Source organism: Hylobates moloch, unplaced genomic scaffold, assembly GCF_009828535.3.
Source record: "Hylobates moloch isolate HMO894 unplaced genomic scaffold, HMol_V3 SCAFFOLD_3, whole genome shotgun sequence".
Taxonomy (NCBI): domain Eukaryota; kingdom Metazoa; phylum Chordata; class Mammalia; order Primates; family Hylobatidae; genus Hylobates; species Hylobates moloch.
This window is the reverse complement of record NW_026652278.1, coordinates 87,453,836-87,471,013: the sequence shown is the minus strand read 5'-3', so window position 1 is coordinate 87,471,013 and position 17,178 is coordinate 87,453,836. Positions and strand designations below refer to the sequence as shown.

Sequence of the window (17,178 nt, the reverse complement as noted above, 5' to 3'; positions counted from 1 at the left end):
TTCATAGTCCACTCATCTCTCTCCTGTTGTATATCAAATGCTTTAGAGAGATTTTGAGTTTGGGGTACTGATTCCCTAGTTTCTTTCATTATCATTTCCCTTATGTCTTGCACGTTTTCTTGGTGATCTGCGTTATTATCCCACCGGGGATCTTGGGCAGGGAATTTTTGGTCCACGTTAGGAACGTTTTGACAAGGAGGGTGTTCATATTCCCAAATTGCCATAGCAGCCCTGTGGATCAGATCATGCATCATTCCTCCTCCGAAAAGAGGATGCCTAGGATGGACATAAACTCGATCCAAGTGTATAACTGAGGTCCCAATAATTGATCAACCTGATCAGTCACCTCATAAGAGTCGTCTAACAATGGCTGAATTTCCTTTTTCAAACTTCAGACTTCTGAACTGGTCAAGGGAGCGTCTACAAATACAATGGCTCCTCCTCCTTGTGGCATGTCCTTTAAGGGGAAGAGAGTTGGGGCTGACTCCTTAGGTGTGCAGGGAAAAGGGAAGTTCTGAATGTCCTTTTTACATTGCTGTACCTCATGCTCGAGTCCCCTTAGGGAGAGGTATTTAGGCTGACAGGGGACAGGCTCATGGGATGATAACTCCCAAGAATTAGAGTTGTAAGGAGGAGGAACAGCGTGAGCAGGAGAAGGATCTGGGGTGGGATCTGGGGTGGCAGCAGCTGCCCGAGGGGAAGGGTCAGAGGCACTGAGCGGGGCAAAATGGTATAGGGGTTCCCACGTGCTGGCTTTAGGTGTGGGAGTCAGCTCCTCTAACTTTTCAATTTGAGATGCTGGATTGGGTTCTTCCCTAGTTGTCTTTAAGGGAATAAGGACAGGTCACTGTCTGCAACAAAGAGCATAGTCTAGTTCTTCTTGAGAAACCAGATTTTTATCATTCACATATTGAATTAGAAGTTGACACATTATATCCTCATTCGACCCAAACTTTGGCCAGAAGATTGAGGGTTTGAAAATGGGACCTTGGGTCCAAATGAAACAGCAGTATTTTATCCTCTAATGCTTTTTCTTATGTTTAGTCCTCTCATTATCCTTCCAATATCTTAACGTGAGACCCAGGGGACTATCAGGGGCCATGTCTTTGTTACTATCCTCTTCTTTTTTGCTCCTGTCTTACTTGGGGCTTTTCCCATGTTAGGTCCTGGTTAGGCTCAATCCCGCATGCTAGAGATTTCTTCCCTATCCTTTAGCCCCACCTGCTGGAGGCTCCTTGCACCCTTCTTTCGCTTCATCCACTCTGGCTGCTTCCCACCCAGGAATTTTAGGTCCCTCTTAGCATTGGCATCATGGTATAAACCCCACAGCAGGATCTGCCCTGAGCCCTATGAGGATACAGTGAATTCCTCTTCAAAGGTTTTTTATTTAGATAAAAAACCGCAAATAGGACCCACTCACTCCTCACAGCAATAATGCTTAGTATCATCCACACAAACAGCACCACGAGCAGTAGTGCTTGTGATCATTCACACACACTTTCAACCTCCAGAATATCCCGACCACCAAAGAAATACTTGGTCACCCCTGCAACATTTCTTACCTCGGTCTGTGCACAGTTACCTGGTCGCCACGGTATGTGAAGATCCTTTCCCCAAAGTTGCTGGCCTGTTTCTTTCCACGTTGCTGAGAGCCCGGGTTTATTAATCGCACCAGTTGAGTCTTGATTCCTTATCTTTATGGCCACTGCAACGAGGCAGCGGGGTGCGCCTCCTCACGGGAGAGGACTGGACCCTCCCCCAGAGGAGAATGGGAATGCTGGGTGGGCCCCCAAATTTGTGGAAAATAAATTTTCGGTGCCGCAAAGAACAGTCAGCACTCCAGCAACAAGTTTTTTCAGCAAGGCAAATTTACTTCTATAGAAGAGTGGTCTTGCAGATGGAGCAATGGCAAGATCACACCGTACAAGGGAGGGAAAAGGGTTCTTATTCCTAATGCAGCTAGTCCCTACTGTTGTGTCTTTTCCCTATTGGATAGGGTTGGACTGCACACTCTAAGCTAATTCAGATTGGCTATTTCAAAGAGGGCAGGCGTATGAGCTGGAGTAGCAGGGTGAGTAGTTTCAGCGGGAAAGACAGTTACAGAGCAGGTGTTTAAGGATGACTAAGGACAAGAGCAGGTGACTAAGAATGACTAAAGACAAAGCAGGTGTTAGAGGCTAGAAGGGGGTTGTTTAATGAAACTAGGGGCAAGGAGGCATAAAGAACGAGGAAGTTAAACTTTAAAACGGAGAACAAAGAACAGAGAAGCTGAACATACTGACATATTTGTTCTTTGATGAGGAACTCAGAACTCATTGTACTTAATCTTCCCCCTCTTGAATTTTAAAGGATGTTTACAGGCTAAAATCTTTGAAGAGAAATTCACTGTATCCTATTCGTCAGGTGTTCTTTCCACCAAGCTTTCAGCCATGTCAGGTGTTCTTTCCGCCAAGGGTGCAGCCTCGTCAGGTGTTCCTTCAGATGTTCCTTCTGCCAAACACACAGTCTGGTTAAATTTTCCTTCTGCTAAATATCATCCTTCTGACTCTTTACCTGGAAAACTTCTACTCATTCAGCTTGCTTCCCTTAAATACTACCAAATTTTGTTTCCTCCTTTTTTTTTTTTTTTTTTTTTTTTTTTTTTTTTTTTTGAGACAAGAGCCTCACTCTGTCGCCCAGGCTGGAGTGCAGTGGCACGATCTCAGCAGATCACTGCAACCTCCGCCTCCTGGGTTCACGAAATTCTCCTACCTCAGCCTCCCATGTAGCTGAGATTACATATGCAGGCCACCCAGGCCCAGCTAAATTTTTATATTTAGTAGAGATGGGATTTCACCATGTTAGTCAGGGTGGTCCCAAACTCCTGAGCTCAAGCAATCCGCCCACCTTGGCCTTCCAAAGTGCTAGGATTACAGGAGTGAGCCACCGCTCCTGGACACTACCAAACTTTTTAAAGCTTTAATTCTTCACGTTGGATATAAAATGTCTGACACATACTGAATATGGTAACGACATAATAAGTGATAATTTTAAGCTCCCAAAGGGGTTCTGGCACAGAGTAAGCACTAAATAAAGTAGTAAATAATAAAAAAGATGATAATAACAAGAAAAATGCTTAGTACCTTAATAAAGTAGTAAATAATAAAAAATGACAATGATAATAAGAAAGATGCATAGTACCTTAAAGATACCTGACAGTTATTTGTTAAGTGGACAAGTGGATAAATGAATAAAAAAAATAGGAAATTCAGTTGGAAAAATGCAGAAATTCAATAGAGACAGCTCTAATGTATTATGAGCACCTTAAAGACCCAGACTATGTGTATTCCATCTCGGTCTCCTGCAACTTGCAAAATCTAACCTATAGAAGTCCTTTGATAAATATATAATAAATTAAAGATGTGCTCATACAGTTCATATTGTACAATGTATTGTGTCATATTTAGGTATCACAGTGGCACTTCTGTTATTGTGAAAATTTTTTCCACTTTTATTATAATTTGTTGAGCCTAGAGTTGAGCTAGTTGAATATATATAATGATAATATTTTGGCTAGTAGGAACAGAGTATCTTGTTGTAGCAAAATTACTATTAACACACTAATTATCCAGCAGATAGAACAACACATCTTGTTCTAATGAAGTAAATATATCTTATTTGGTTTCAACTTAGAGGGAATGAAGTTGATAATCTTGAGAACTTGTTGGTACAAGACTATGTAACATAACCTGCACTTCTCAACAAAGAATTGCTTTTCTGACTTCTGCACTCAGTAGGTATCTTTGAAAAATAATCTCCTATTGGTACTGATGCACCCTCGCTAAGTTATGTTAATTCTTATTGACATTCATTTATGGTGCAAGAAAAGTATTATTGAGTTCCAAATTCTAAAGATAGTTACTTTTTTAGTGGCACAAGTCACTATGTCACACAGTTGATCTTTGAATAAGGGTTTTCACTCTAGGAGCCCGCTAATAGACAGATTTTTCTTTTCCTTTGCCACTGCAAGATAGCAAGACAAATCTCTCCTCTGCCTCCTCCTTATCAGCCTACTCAACATGAAGGCAATGAGAATGAAGTCCTTTATGTATAATAATTTAGTTTCATCTAATAAATAGTGAATATATTTCTTCCTCTTTATAACAGTTTTTCTCCAGCTCACTTTATTCTAAGAATACAGGATATAGTACATATAAAATAGAAACTATGGGTTAATTGACTGCTTATGGTTTCACCTTTTTTCAGGCTCCAGGTCAACAGTAGAATATTAGTAGAGTTTTGGAGGAGTCAAAAGAAACAGATTTTCATATAAAGCAGATTTTCAGCAGCATGGGGGGGATCAGCTCATGTTGCTCAAGACCCAATTGCAATTAATTCTAATTTTCTAAATGCAAATCATTTATTGCAAAAATTAAATAAAGCCCAGAAGTTCAAGACCAGCCTGGGCAACAAAGGAGACCATGTCTCTACAATAAAGAAACAAACAAACAAATAAATTATTCATTTGTTTATTTAACAAACATTTTATATGTTTGTTTATGTTTAGTAAACAAACATAAATATTTGTTTATTTAACAGTTTATTTAACTGTGTTCCTTTATAGGTTATAATATTCAAATGTTGCAGTTTTCTGTTATTAATTCCTACTTTTCGTTATTAGATGTTCTATTATTTGTGGCTTGTAATTCAAGGCATCTAAGCTATTTTATAATTTGTAATAAAATTTATTTATAAATATATTAATTCATTAAATTGGATAAGCTGATAATCCCCTATTACTGAGCTCATCAATTACACCAAGGATTATACATTTTATATCAAGCATAAATTGTTATGACAGTTGAGGAAACATACAATATATAAACTTAAAAATTGTTTTACTTATTTATACAAAAGTATTATATAGGATATTAGGGACCACAATTAAATATTTTTTCAGATAATATTTTTGAGATTATAAACCACCTACAACTAAATTCTTAATGAATTCTGAATTATAAACTAAAAAATTAAATCAAAGCTACGTATATATATATATACAAACACATATAGGTATATATGTAAACACATGCTACTTACACATTGCTTTTTTAATAGCTCTTTTGTGATTAACACTCCTATAATCTTATGGTAGCACCACCAAGAGTAGTTTATTATCAGAGGTATTACCTGGATTGCTATTTTGAGAATTTTTAGTTATCTTTTGTTTATATTCCAAAAGTTGTTGATGAATGCTATGTATAAAAATGAAATAAATAAAATTATTATTTTAACATTGATATAAAAAACATTTACCAAATTTATTAAGTTCTTAGAGTATTTCAGACAATATTAGAGCTAACATCAGAACATTACTTTTTCCATAGACTTTAAGTTTGTAAGCTCTATGAACTTATTAAGCTTCTAATTAAAGAAGAAAGAAAGATAAAACACTCATGAATTGAGGGCAGTATAACTCAGTAAATTAACTAGAGTTAGCTTGACATATCGAAAATGTTCTTAACTCAGAATCAGTCCTAGCATGGCTACCAACGGGTATTTTTTCTTGAACAAGTTGCTTCTCTTAGACTCAATGTCTTCTAAAAATGAGGATTTTAGGGCCTTATTTCACTAGGTTATTATAAAGATTTAACAAGATAACATTTTAAAAATGCTTAAAGAAATAGTGAAGCAAAAAAATAATTTGTTCTTGAACCTTATTGCTGAAACTATTTTAAAAGTCTCAATATATTGGCCTGGTGCAGTGGCTCATGCTTGTGACGCAAGCACTTTGGGATGCTGAGACAGGAGGATTGCTTGAGTCCAGAAGTTCAAGACCAGCCTGGGCAACATAGGGAGACCATGTCTCTACAAAAATTAAATTACAAAAAAAAAAAGCAATAAAAAAATGTGTTTCTTCATAGGTTATAATATTCATATATTGCAATTTTCTGTTATTAATTCCTACTTTTGGATATCAGATGTTCTATTCTTTGTGGCTTGTAATTCAGAGCATCTAAGCTATTTTATATTTTGTAATGAAATTTATTTATAAATATATTAAATCATTAAAGCAGATAACCTAATTATACTCTATTACTGAGCTCATCAGTCACACCAAAGGCAGAAAACTAATAGATGTCAGCATCTGGCTTGGACTACTACTACTCTTTATCTACCTCCTTAAACTCTGAACCAACAAATCTTTGTTAGAATGATGCTTAGTCACTACATTCATTTCCAGCTGCTGTGGAAGACAAAACCCTACCTTTATTTTTTGTAAGTTCCACAAAGAAGATGCAAGTTGGTATTTTCTCATTTCTGAGATCCCTACTAACAAAATATTGCACACAAGATCCTATGTGTTACCACGTCTTATTTCGTAGATCACCGTATGTAAATAATTTTTTGTATGAAAATCACAATTGCAATACTGGGTGTCACGCATTTTGCTTTGACTCACACCACTTCCTTGGAGCTAGTTAGAAAGTAGTAAAATGTCCCTTTGGGGACTGCAAGAAATATGCAACACTTTACATATTTGTATGTCATCCTTGTGCAGGGACCATGCTGATCTTCTCAACGTTGTTTCAATTTTACTATATGTACCACTGAAGCCACACAAATCCTTACTTTTATATGTGAAGACTGATCAGTGATGGATGAGGCTTAGCTCTGTTAAATCTAACCAACTTACTTGAGATTTAGTGAAGTCTACTGAATGGCTTCATGGTGATGCAGCATTTGAAAATATTTTAAAAACTCGAGGTAGAGATGTAAGTAGCATGTGAGATTTTTACTTTTAGGAAAAAAGAATCACTTGAGGGGACAACCACAAGTTGGAACCCACTGCAACTTGGGAAAGATGACATGGGATCTTACAGAATAAGATGAGACCTTCCACTACCTATAAAATGGTGCTACACAGGATATAAAGGGCCAGGGATATAGGTCTGGTAACAAAGACAAAATGGATTTCTAATTTCTTCCTGTAACATTATTTCAACCTGACTTACAGTTTCAAACTACCACAACTAATGTTGGCTACGGAAAATAGAAAAAAGCCACCCAAAGGATAACTTACCATGAAGGTCTAGGCCATGTCCAGGCTAAGATGTGGGTTTCACATCAGGTTTTGAGTGTGAGGAGAAGGGTCAATTTGCTCACTATGTGTGTGGCTAAAGCTAAAAGTTCTAGCTGCCAGAGCAGGGTGCTGGTACTTTGGAAACAATGGCTGAGAATATGTACGTGAACTTTAAAAACATGTAATAACTTCGAAGTCTACACTATGAAGACTGAGGGATCTGTGTTGGTAAGGGCATCCTGGTCACAAAGGTCAATCATTACCTGACTGCAGGAGCAGTTTCAATGGCAACGATGCAGCAACAGAATCAGTGGAAACAACAAAATGAAGAGAATGGCGATTTCCTCCCCAGTCCTTCTGACTTGTACAAAAGGAATGTCTTTCTTGGACTTAGGTTCAGATTCTTTTAAAAAATTCAAGAATGAAGGTATGGAAGACAGCCCCCAGGGGACACTAACAGGTTTTCTGCTTAAAGTGGACATTTCGAGACCCAAATAACTAATTAGAAAAACGAAAACTGTGACATTATGTTTATCCCATGCATAGGGGTTATACTTCAAATCAAGTAGACAACATTAGCGTCCCTAAAGCCCTAAAATAAAGAATCCTGGAGCCATTACTCCTTCTAACTAGTCTAGCTTTTTGCCTAGTTTCTGGCCGATGAAGTGAACTAACTCACTGTCATCCAAAAACTACCTGAAACAAACTATAAAATCTCACCTAGCCTTTAAATGTAAACACTTACAGATTAAATCCACAAGCAACAGCATAATGTTCTGCAGTCATTCCACACGTATCTTCAGCACAGATGTTAACATTTTGCTGAAGAACCATGCCAACTATCTCTGATGATCCATGACATATGGCAAGCATGAGAGCTGTGCTAAAATAACAAAGAGATAACTTCATTATTAGGAACAGAGCCAATTTAATATGTGCCTGTCAGTGTAGAATTAACTATTTACATGTATTAACAAACGTTAAGTATCTTGAGTGTTCAAGTGTTTATCCTTGTAAATCACGACCAAAGCTAAAAGGAAGGGGCAAAAAGACTCATGTCTCACTGGGGTATGGCATAGTAGAATTGGCTAACATAAAGTCCACTGAGGGGCAAGAAACTATGTTCTGTTCACTAATCTAAAAGAGGCAAAGTTTTAAGTGAAGAATTATCTATTTCCTCCTTAGTCTGATATAATATTTTGTACTTCAAAATTAGCTAGAAATCGGACAAGTGAGAGCAATCTGAAGGCTTAAAACAATATTAGGAATAATATTGTCCTGAGTAGCTGGGACTACAGGCATGTGCCACCATGCTTGGCTAATTTTTATATTTTTCATAGAGATGGGGTTTTACCATGTTGGCTAGGCTGGTCTCGAACTCCTGGCCTCAAGTGATCTACCCACCTTGGCCTCCCAAAGTACTGGGATAACAGATGACAGCTACCATGCCCAGCAAATATTGCATTTTTTAAAAGTGTATGAAAAACAGAAGTTAGAAAAATACTATAAAGGTGTTAATCATTCAATATTGAATTATAAAGTAAACTAAAAATTCATACTTCTTAAAACTAATACAGAACCACTTTAGCCAATAGAAGATAATGCAACCAAAAACATCAGATTACAAATAAGAATCAGTCAATATAATAAAAGAAGAAAATCCTACTATATACTCTTCTTTATGTTGACCAGTCCAAATGATTGCTTTTCTTCCTAACTGATAATTTGTGTTGGTATTTTTCTGTATAATCTAATAATTTTAAGTAAATGTTATTAATTTAATATCTCTGACTTGAATGTTATTACTCTAGCACACTACCTCAAGTGTTTTTTAATTAAAAAACTACTATACCATTTAAACTTATCAACTGCATTTGCATTTGCATTTTTTGTCAGTAAAAATTCCACAATTTGCTCACTCCTTTTCCTTATGGCCAGTAAAAGTGGTGTGTGGCCAGCCTGTAAAACAGCAAAAACAATTTATAATTCATGAAATTACATATTTCTCAGCTGAACTGAATACCTTATATAATATCTTATGAACTTAAACAATAGAAAGTAAATCAGTAGCAATCCCTTCTTTCTCACTTTTCTGTGCTTTCCCATGCACTGCACCTTCTCTTGTAAACATTCAGCCTCTGCATCACCACATTAACTCTGGTTATCTCCAAAAATCATTATATTGTAATGACTTTATTGTTTCCCATGTAAACCAAGAGCTTCTTGAGGGCAGGGGCTGTATCTTTTACCTCTATATCCTTAAACCCTAAGACACAGTAGTAAATACTTTGTTTTTTACTAAATTAGTAATCTAAATTATTACCTCTGGAACAGTGTTTCAACTATATTCCAAAGAATAATTACCTTATTAGAAGCACTGTACCCCAACAGATTCCACCATTATCTATGTTCAAGAAATGTTATAAAACTGTGAATTAAATGTTCATTATTCAAGAAATGAATTGAACTTTACCTAATCCTTATTTAACAGTATATTTTTGTGGCAAACATTAACATTTGACAAATTAGGATTTCAGGGATGCAGTTTTGAAAGCTTCCCCCCAAAAATGGAGGCTTCCTCTGGGTGATACAAACTCACTTGATTCTCTTCTATCAATGATCCCAAGATTCCAGATGCCAATGTCAGGCACTCCTGCTCTAAATGGGTCACTAAGGAAGTGGCTCTAAATTAAAAGAGATTGGCTTCAAATAAACTTTGATTGCTTATTATTAAATGGTCCATGGGGTTTATCCTATTACCAGACAATAGGATTTTATCTCAGCTATTAGAAATTCAGTATAAAAGGCCAGGCAAGGTGGTTCATACCTGTAATCCCAGCACTTTGAGAGGCCAAGGTGGGCAGATCACAAGGTCAGGAGATCGAGACCATCCTGGTCAACATGGTGAAACCCCATCTCTGCTAAAAATACAAAAAATTTAGCTGGGCATGGTGGCACATGCTTGCGTCCCAGCTACTCAGGAGGCTGAGGCAGGAGAATCGCTTGAACCTGGGAGGCAGAGGTTGCAGTGAGCCAAGATCACGCCACTGCACTCCAGCCTGGTGACAGAGCAAGGCTCCGTCTCAAAAAAAAAAGAAAAAAGAAAAGAAATTCAGTATAAAATTTTATTCTCAATTATAATGATACTCCTAGGATCCTAATGCATATCTACTTCTTAAAATGCAATAATCCATTTTTATTCTGGTTTCTATTGTAATTGATACTATTTTTTGGCAAAATATCGGAAGTATGAATAAAAAGGCTTATTAATGAAAGTTCTAACTCATGTATATGGATTAGCAAAATAGAAGCCACTAAATCACTTGAATTTTAAGGGACAATTCTGTGGAGAAAGATATAATATTTTCTGCAATATACATAACCTATTCAAATATAACCATGATTAATCTAAAAAGGCTTAAAGGCCTTCTAATAGAAGATGATTATTTATGGTTTATATGAAGAAAAATCATCATTTAAAAAATATTCTAAATTCTAGAAGACAACCCTATTATTAATGAATTAATGTAAAATATAAACTATATATTAAAAACACCTATAAACTGTCTTCAATAACTTGAAATCTTTACCAAAATATACTATGAGAGAGGAATTGGTAACTGAAATATTTACAGAGGCAAGAGAGGTAAGCTGAGTAAGTGATGTAACTAGGTGGGCACAGTAGCAAACTGGAAACATATGCTTTGTGTAAAGCTAGACTGTCTTCATAGCATACCAAACAGTCATATGGGCTCAAGAGACACCAGATTCAATCCTTTAAGAGGAAATCCAGATTTCTGCATGTCTCCTAAATTTTACATGTTGACTCAATTTATGCAGGCAAATTTTACTTTCTTGTGGTTTTGCACTAACTGGAAAGAAAAAAAAAACTTGGGTGGGAGAGAATATTTGAAAAAGTTTTACCTTTAACAAATTCAAATATTTATCATAATGCACAGAAAAGCCATACTAATAGTTCTTGTAAAAATATTAATATTTAAAGCAAAATCCTAGACAATTAAGCTTTGTCAAACTATTTTCATAGAAAAATAGGAATGTTTGACCTTCCAAATATAAAACAATTTACATATGTTAATGTTAAAACAAATGGATTTCAAATATTTTGAAAATGACATTGGTTAATGTCTACCTTGTTCTTCATTTTGATGTCTGCACCACAGGACAGCAATTTTGCCACCACTGACAAATTCTCACTATAAACAGCATAATGGACAGCTGTGTTGCCATACACATCTACAATATTTGGATCAGCACCAGAATCTATGAGAATATTTGCACAAGCCTCCCTCTGGCATTGCAGAGCCTGTCAATATTAAAGCAAGAAGTAAATTATAAATTATAGGAAATATAAATAAATATTCCACAGGTTTCACAAACTAGTTACATTCCAATGAGATAAATTCATTTTTATTCTATGTATTTAAACCAAATCCATCTCCTGCTGAAAGAACTGGCTACCATTTACCTTCATCAGAGGTGTCCTGTTTTCACCATCAAGGACGTCAAGCTGGCACTTTCTATCTACCAGAAGTGTTACTACTTCTGCATGGCCATTGGCACAGGCCCAGTGTAGAGCAGTCCTACGAGAGTGAGAGGACTTTTTAGGAAAGTTTAGTCCACTGTCTCAAAACATATAATGATTTATGTAATTGTCAACATTAAATACCATGCTCTTTCTCTGCCTTCAAAACAAATATTTAATATTCTCCTGAAGAAAGTACAACATTCATTCGCCCTCATTACTCACTACATTAATGAAAGAGTGGCCTATTTGAATAGAAAGAGCTTGGCCTTTGGATTCAGTTCAACTTGGGCTTGAATATTACTTTAAAGTCTTTCACCTTTTAGCTATCACTTAACCTTTCTGTGCCTCAATTTTCTCATCAATAAAGTGAAGATGAATACAGCAGTTATCTCACAGGACATCACTGTGATGCTTCATGAGAATCTGTGCAAAGTATTTCAAAGAATTCCTAGCACATGTAACAGCTCAGCAATTGTTAGATATTGTAATTATTTCTACTACTTAACAAACAAAGCATTTTAAGTAAAATGGTACAATTATGCCTACTTTGTGGTATGTTTTAAAGGTTAGAGATAAAACTGTATTTTAATAATTCTAAGATACTCTATTTCTCATATTTTAACATCTCTGACATTGAAATGCCACTTATAAGTCATTATTTATTACAAGTATATTTTGCAGAAATTTAAACAATCTTTTATTGGTACATAACTAAGGAGGCATCACACAATTCACGGTGCCTTCCATGAAGTGAATATGGTATATACAACAGGATGATGGCAGTCCTAGTCACAGGATTAACACTTAAAGCAATTTTAGCTTTTAAGAGTGCTACACAAAAGGAGAGTTGAAATAAAAACAAACTGTTAATACAACGTACTTCTTTAATATTTTTAAAACTTCAAGCCAAAGAAAACTTGGGATTCAAGTAGGTATGGCTCATTTTATTCCATATTTAGATTTACAGAATGTATGTAAATTCATATTTAAATTTATAGAATGCATGTAAATTAGGTATTTCCAATGATTAATATTACTATTTAAAGCTGTTATAAATTTCCAAAATCGTGGTTGGTAGTTATCTTTTACTAGTTTCTCACTTCAGAAGTATTTTTATTTTAAAGATGAGAGGAAAAGCTTCAGCTGAGATTCAGTCCTAGTACTCCAACTTTAAATCTCTCACTTTGCTAAGGCTGAGCAGGTAAATGTGAAATTTTTAAGGATGAAAGGATCTTGAGAGTTAATGTATCTTCTACATAGTAGGCATTCAGCTTACATGTGATAAATTGATTAAAAGGATTAATACAGTTGAGAAGTTCAATACCTTAAAAAAACTGCTATAAATAAAGCACTTATATTTTCTATTTTATTTTCTTAATAATAAAACTACACTAATTAATCTATAAAATAAGGATGAAAGGATCTTGAGAGTTAATGTATCTTCTACATAGTAGGCATTCAGCTTACATGTGATAAATTGATTAAAAGGATTAATACAGTTGAGAAGTTCAATACCTTAAAAAAACTGCTATAAATAAAGCACTTATATTTTCTATTTTATTTTCTTAATAATAAAACTACACTAATTAATCTATAATTATTGACATATATGTAATAAATCTATATATAATAAAAACATGTGCCTAATAATATGTATATGTAAATCAACAAGCACAGGTAAAAAGATTGTCTTTTGAAGATGGTAAAAGTTCACAGAATATACTAATCCACAAAAAATAATAATTAAAATATGGAAAGTGAGAAATTATTTTTATCATTGCAAAATTATATTCCTGCTCTTCCCAAAAACTATTTCATTAATAATAATCTTTTTCTAATAGCATTGTACATGCTCAATGTGGAAATCAAAGATAATAAAAAGGAAAAACATTTTATATTAAAACCAATGCCCTCAAATAACAAATTTTATCATATTTCATACACAATTTCAGATAACACAAGACTGTAGTCTGTGTGTATGTATAATCAAACTGAACTTTACCCTCACTTGATACACCAAAGTACATTTTCAAATGTCACCTACTTCTCTATATATTTATACCTTCAGTGGTCACATATTATCCCATGCTGTAAATTCACTGAAATGTATTTATAAAAGCCATTATATGGATTCTTCTTAATAATATGGTACTTACCACCAAATTGTCTATTTGAAAAGTTATCTGCAACTTAAACTTTAAACAGCAGTATAAATATCACTGCTCTTTATCCTCACAAACTTTGTAGATAGAAAACAGTATTTGATTCCTCTTTTAACTTAAAATGCCTTCTCTAACCAGGAACACTAAATATTGTTCTCTGTGTGCATAGGTCACTTACAGATCTTAAGAAAATACTTTGCCCAGTTTTAAATTAGAGGCAAAGTACTATTTTTAGATCTGCAATTTAGATCTCTAATTTAAATTGCTCAATTTTAAATTAGAGGGTTTTTTGTTGATTTAAGTGAATTATCTATAAAATGACGATTTTTAAATCTAATATGTATACACACACGCACATACATGTGTAGTAAATATTTTACAAGTATGCTGCCTTTTATTTTTTCTCATTGCAGTTTAATTTAATTTTGTTTTGCTTAATTATCCTTCAGACTGCTTGCTTCTGAGCTTCTTAGAAAGGTGTTGTCAACATAAAAATGTACCTGTGTAAATAGGCACTTATGTTTTCTTCTGGTGCTTTTATCATTTTGTATATTAAAAAAATTTAATCTATATTCCATCAGAAATTTACTTTATGGCATAAAAATCTAGTTTTCTCCAAAAAGCAGGCATTTCACTTATGAAACTAATTCTTTCCCTGCTAGTATAAAGTGTGAGAATTATCAAGTTCTAAATTCTTAGATATTTGGGTGTTTCTGGATTTTGTATTTTGTTGTATTCATTTACCTGTCTTTTCAGCTGTTATCAAAGAATTTGAGATTTATTTATTTATTTTTGAGACAGAGTCTCACTCTGTCGCCCAGGCTGGAGTGCAGTGATGGGATCTCAGCTCACTGCAACCTCTGCCTCCCAGTTTCAAGCAATTCTCCCTCCTCAGCCTCCTGAGTAGATGGGATTACAGGTCCCGACATCGTGCCTGGCTAATTTTTGTATTTTTGTAGAGTCAGGGTTTCACCGTATTGGCCAGGCTAGTCTTGAAATCCTGACCTCAGGTGATCCACCTGCCTTGGCCGCCAGAAGTGCTGGGACTACAGGTGTGAGCCACCACGCCTGGCCCTTTTTTTTTTTTCAAATTTTATTTATTTATTTATTTATTTATTTATTTATTTATTATTTTGAGACTGAGTCTCGCTCTGTCACCCAGGCTGGAGTGCAGTGGTGCGATCTCGCCTCACTCCAAGCTTCGCCTCCCGGGTTCACACCATTCTCCTGCCTCAGCCTCCCGAGTAGCTGGGACTACAGGCACCCACCACCACGCCCTGCTAATTTTTTGTATTTTTAGTAGAGATCGTGTTAGCCAGGATGGTCTCGATCTCCTGACCTCGTGATCCACCCACCTCGGCCTCCCAAAGTGCTGGGATTACAGGCATGATCCACCGCGCCTGGCCGTGGCCCATTTTGTGAAAATTAATCGCACATTTTGAAATCTAGAAGGGCAAGACTTTTCTACTCCGTTACAAAATGTTTTAAATGTCATCACAATAGTAAAGGACAGCGTGTGTAATTTTAAAAATGTTAAAACGTTGATAACTTTATTTGGTTTATGTAAAACTGATAAAGAACTTGCATCTTGAGAAAAATGAGTCTTCTTAAATTCAAAAACATAAACCATCTTCCCACCTCAAAGTTACCTTCTAAGGTCCCTCAGCAAGGAATATATTTACATAGACATTCATTGATATTGAAATGGATACTGGACTTCATCCAAAAAATTTTTAGCCAAGAAGTTAATATATTATGGGAATTATTTCATTATGCACCATTTCATAATGTATCTAACATTATCTTTTAAAACCTGTACATTAAAAGTAAAACCCTGTATGTACTTAATTTTGTGAGTTAAATCACTTTAAAATTCTCTACACAGTGCTCTGTGAGAGGAAGTGGGAGTGAAGGAGAAAGCAGCTGAAGTCTGGGGTTGATTTTAAGGTGGCCTGGGCCCTCCGCCCTGCAGGGCGCCCCCATCCAAGGCCTGGGGGAACTGCCGGGAAGAAGGCCTAGACCCCGGGACCCAGGACAGCCACCCCGCTGCCCGCCACTCTCCACCTGCTCCCCTCCTCCCCAGAACCCCCAGCCCCTACTCTGAAGGGGCGATCCTCCCACAGCCGCCTCCTCCTCCTCCTGCAGCCCCGGCTGAGGCAGGGCCTGGTTTACCTCTTCTTCGCATCTCTTATGTTCAGGTCCATTGTCGTCTTCTTCATCATCGTCTCCAGCTTCCAGGCTTGGCCCCAGGAGGCAGCTTTGTGGATCTTCCTGAGATCCCCATGGTGAATCACGTAAGAGTCGTTGTTGGTGTAGACCAGCTGACTGAAGGGGCTCAGGAGCTGCGGGTCCGTCTCGCCCTTGATAGCGGCGGCAGAGAGCCTCTCCATGGCTGCAGCCACCTGCTAGAGAGAGCCCGCGCCTCTCGCTGCTCGCCCTTCCCAGTCCCTGCACCCGCCCTGACACCAGTAGAAATCGCAGTCGGGCCAAGCTTTTGGACACTCCAGCCTCTCCTGGGAGAAACTGGCTGCGCAAAACTGTTAGGCAGCTGAGCAGAACCGTTAGGCAGCTGAGCAGCGCCGTTAGGCAACAGCGCATGCGCAACTCAGCGGACCGGGGAGACATGCGAGGCGGGAAACTGCCCTGGCTGCGCTTCGCCCAGCACCGCGTGCCGGTGGCACCTGCCACTGAGGCGCTGTCGGGCTGGCAGGGCTCCCTGGAGCGGAACGTGGGGGGCTCCCTGCCACACGGCCTGCTTGACAGAGGCAGGGACCCAACCCCTGACTTAGGCGCCCTGGAGGCTTCTGGCCCAAGTATCCGCGCTACTGGTGGCGCTGGCAGGGTGGGGGTTGCAGCCTCTGTTGCCACATGCCATGTTCAGGTGGCAGCTGCAGCTAAGCCCATGGTAGAGGCTACAGGGCTGGGCCCAGACCGCTGAGCATCACCGAGTACACCGCCCTTCCACCCTGGGCTCTGCTCTTCCTCAGCTCGTGCTGGCAGCGCAGGCTCGCGACCACTGGGCCCTGTACAGCTGCGGCGATAAGGCTTTGCGGTAGGTTCCCACCCTCCTGCAACTGAGGTCTCACTGCCTGACTTAGGCGCAGTGGCGGTGTCCGACCCTGGGGTTCGCCTGCTGGTGGCGCGGACAGGTTCTGGGGTTGCCACCACTGCTGCCACCTTCAAATGCCAGCTGCAGCTGAGCCCACGGTAGAGGCTGCAGGGCTGGGCCCGACGGCCTGAGGGTCGCCATGTGGCACACACGCTCCCACTCTAGGCCCTGCTCTTCCTTGGATCGCGCCCTGAGAGCTGGTTTGCAGGCTCTGGGCACTGTGCAGTTGCCAGGATGGGGGTGAGCGGCAGGTTCAGCGCTGCCTGGGCCCAGAGGGGAAGAGGGGAGTTTGGGGTTG

The 17,178-nt window shown here is 37.9% G+C and overlaps 1 protein-coding gene and 1 non-coding gene across 5 annotated transcripts; both read right to left on the bottom strand.

The window, feature by feature from the left end:
* Positions 1-1,850: 1,850 nt before the first annotated feature.
* Positions 1,851-16,337, bottom strand: ANKRD30BL (ankyrin repeat domain 30B like). 4 transcript variants are annotated; one of them, XM_032143105.2, is made up of 7 exons: positions 15,944-16,334; positions 11,550-11,664; positions 11,214-11,387; positions 8,916-9,022; positions 7,809-7,946; positions 5,170-5,234; positions 1,851-2,490 (listed from the first exon to the last, which is right to left on the bottom strand). In XM_032143105.2, exons 1-7 carry the CDS (start codon positions 16,159-16,161, stop codon positions 2,393-2,395), a joined length of 915 nt encoding a protein of 304 aa, XP_031998996.1. In that variant the 5' UTR covers positions 16,162-16,334; the 3' UTR covers positions 1,851-2,392. The 4 variants fall into 4 exon arrangements, with proteins under 4 accessions (XP_031998996.1, XP_031999004.1, XP_058292506.1 ...); XM_058436522.1 differs by having other exon boundaries at positions 2,390-2,490; positions 5,080-5,234; positions 15,944-16,337; XM_032143113.2 differs by lacking the exon at positions 5,170-5,234 and having other exon boundaries at positions 15,944-16,337.
* Positions 6,497-6,600, bottom strand: LOC116466120 (U6 spliceosomal RNA). Its single transcript, XR_004247376.1, has one exon. It is a non-coding gene; the product is annotated as a U6 spliceosomal RNA (small nuclear RNA).
* Positions 16,338-17,178: the final 841 nt, after the last annotated feature.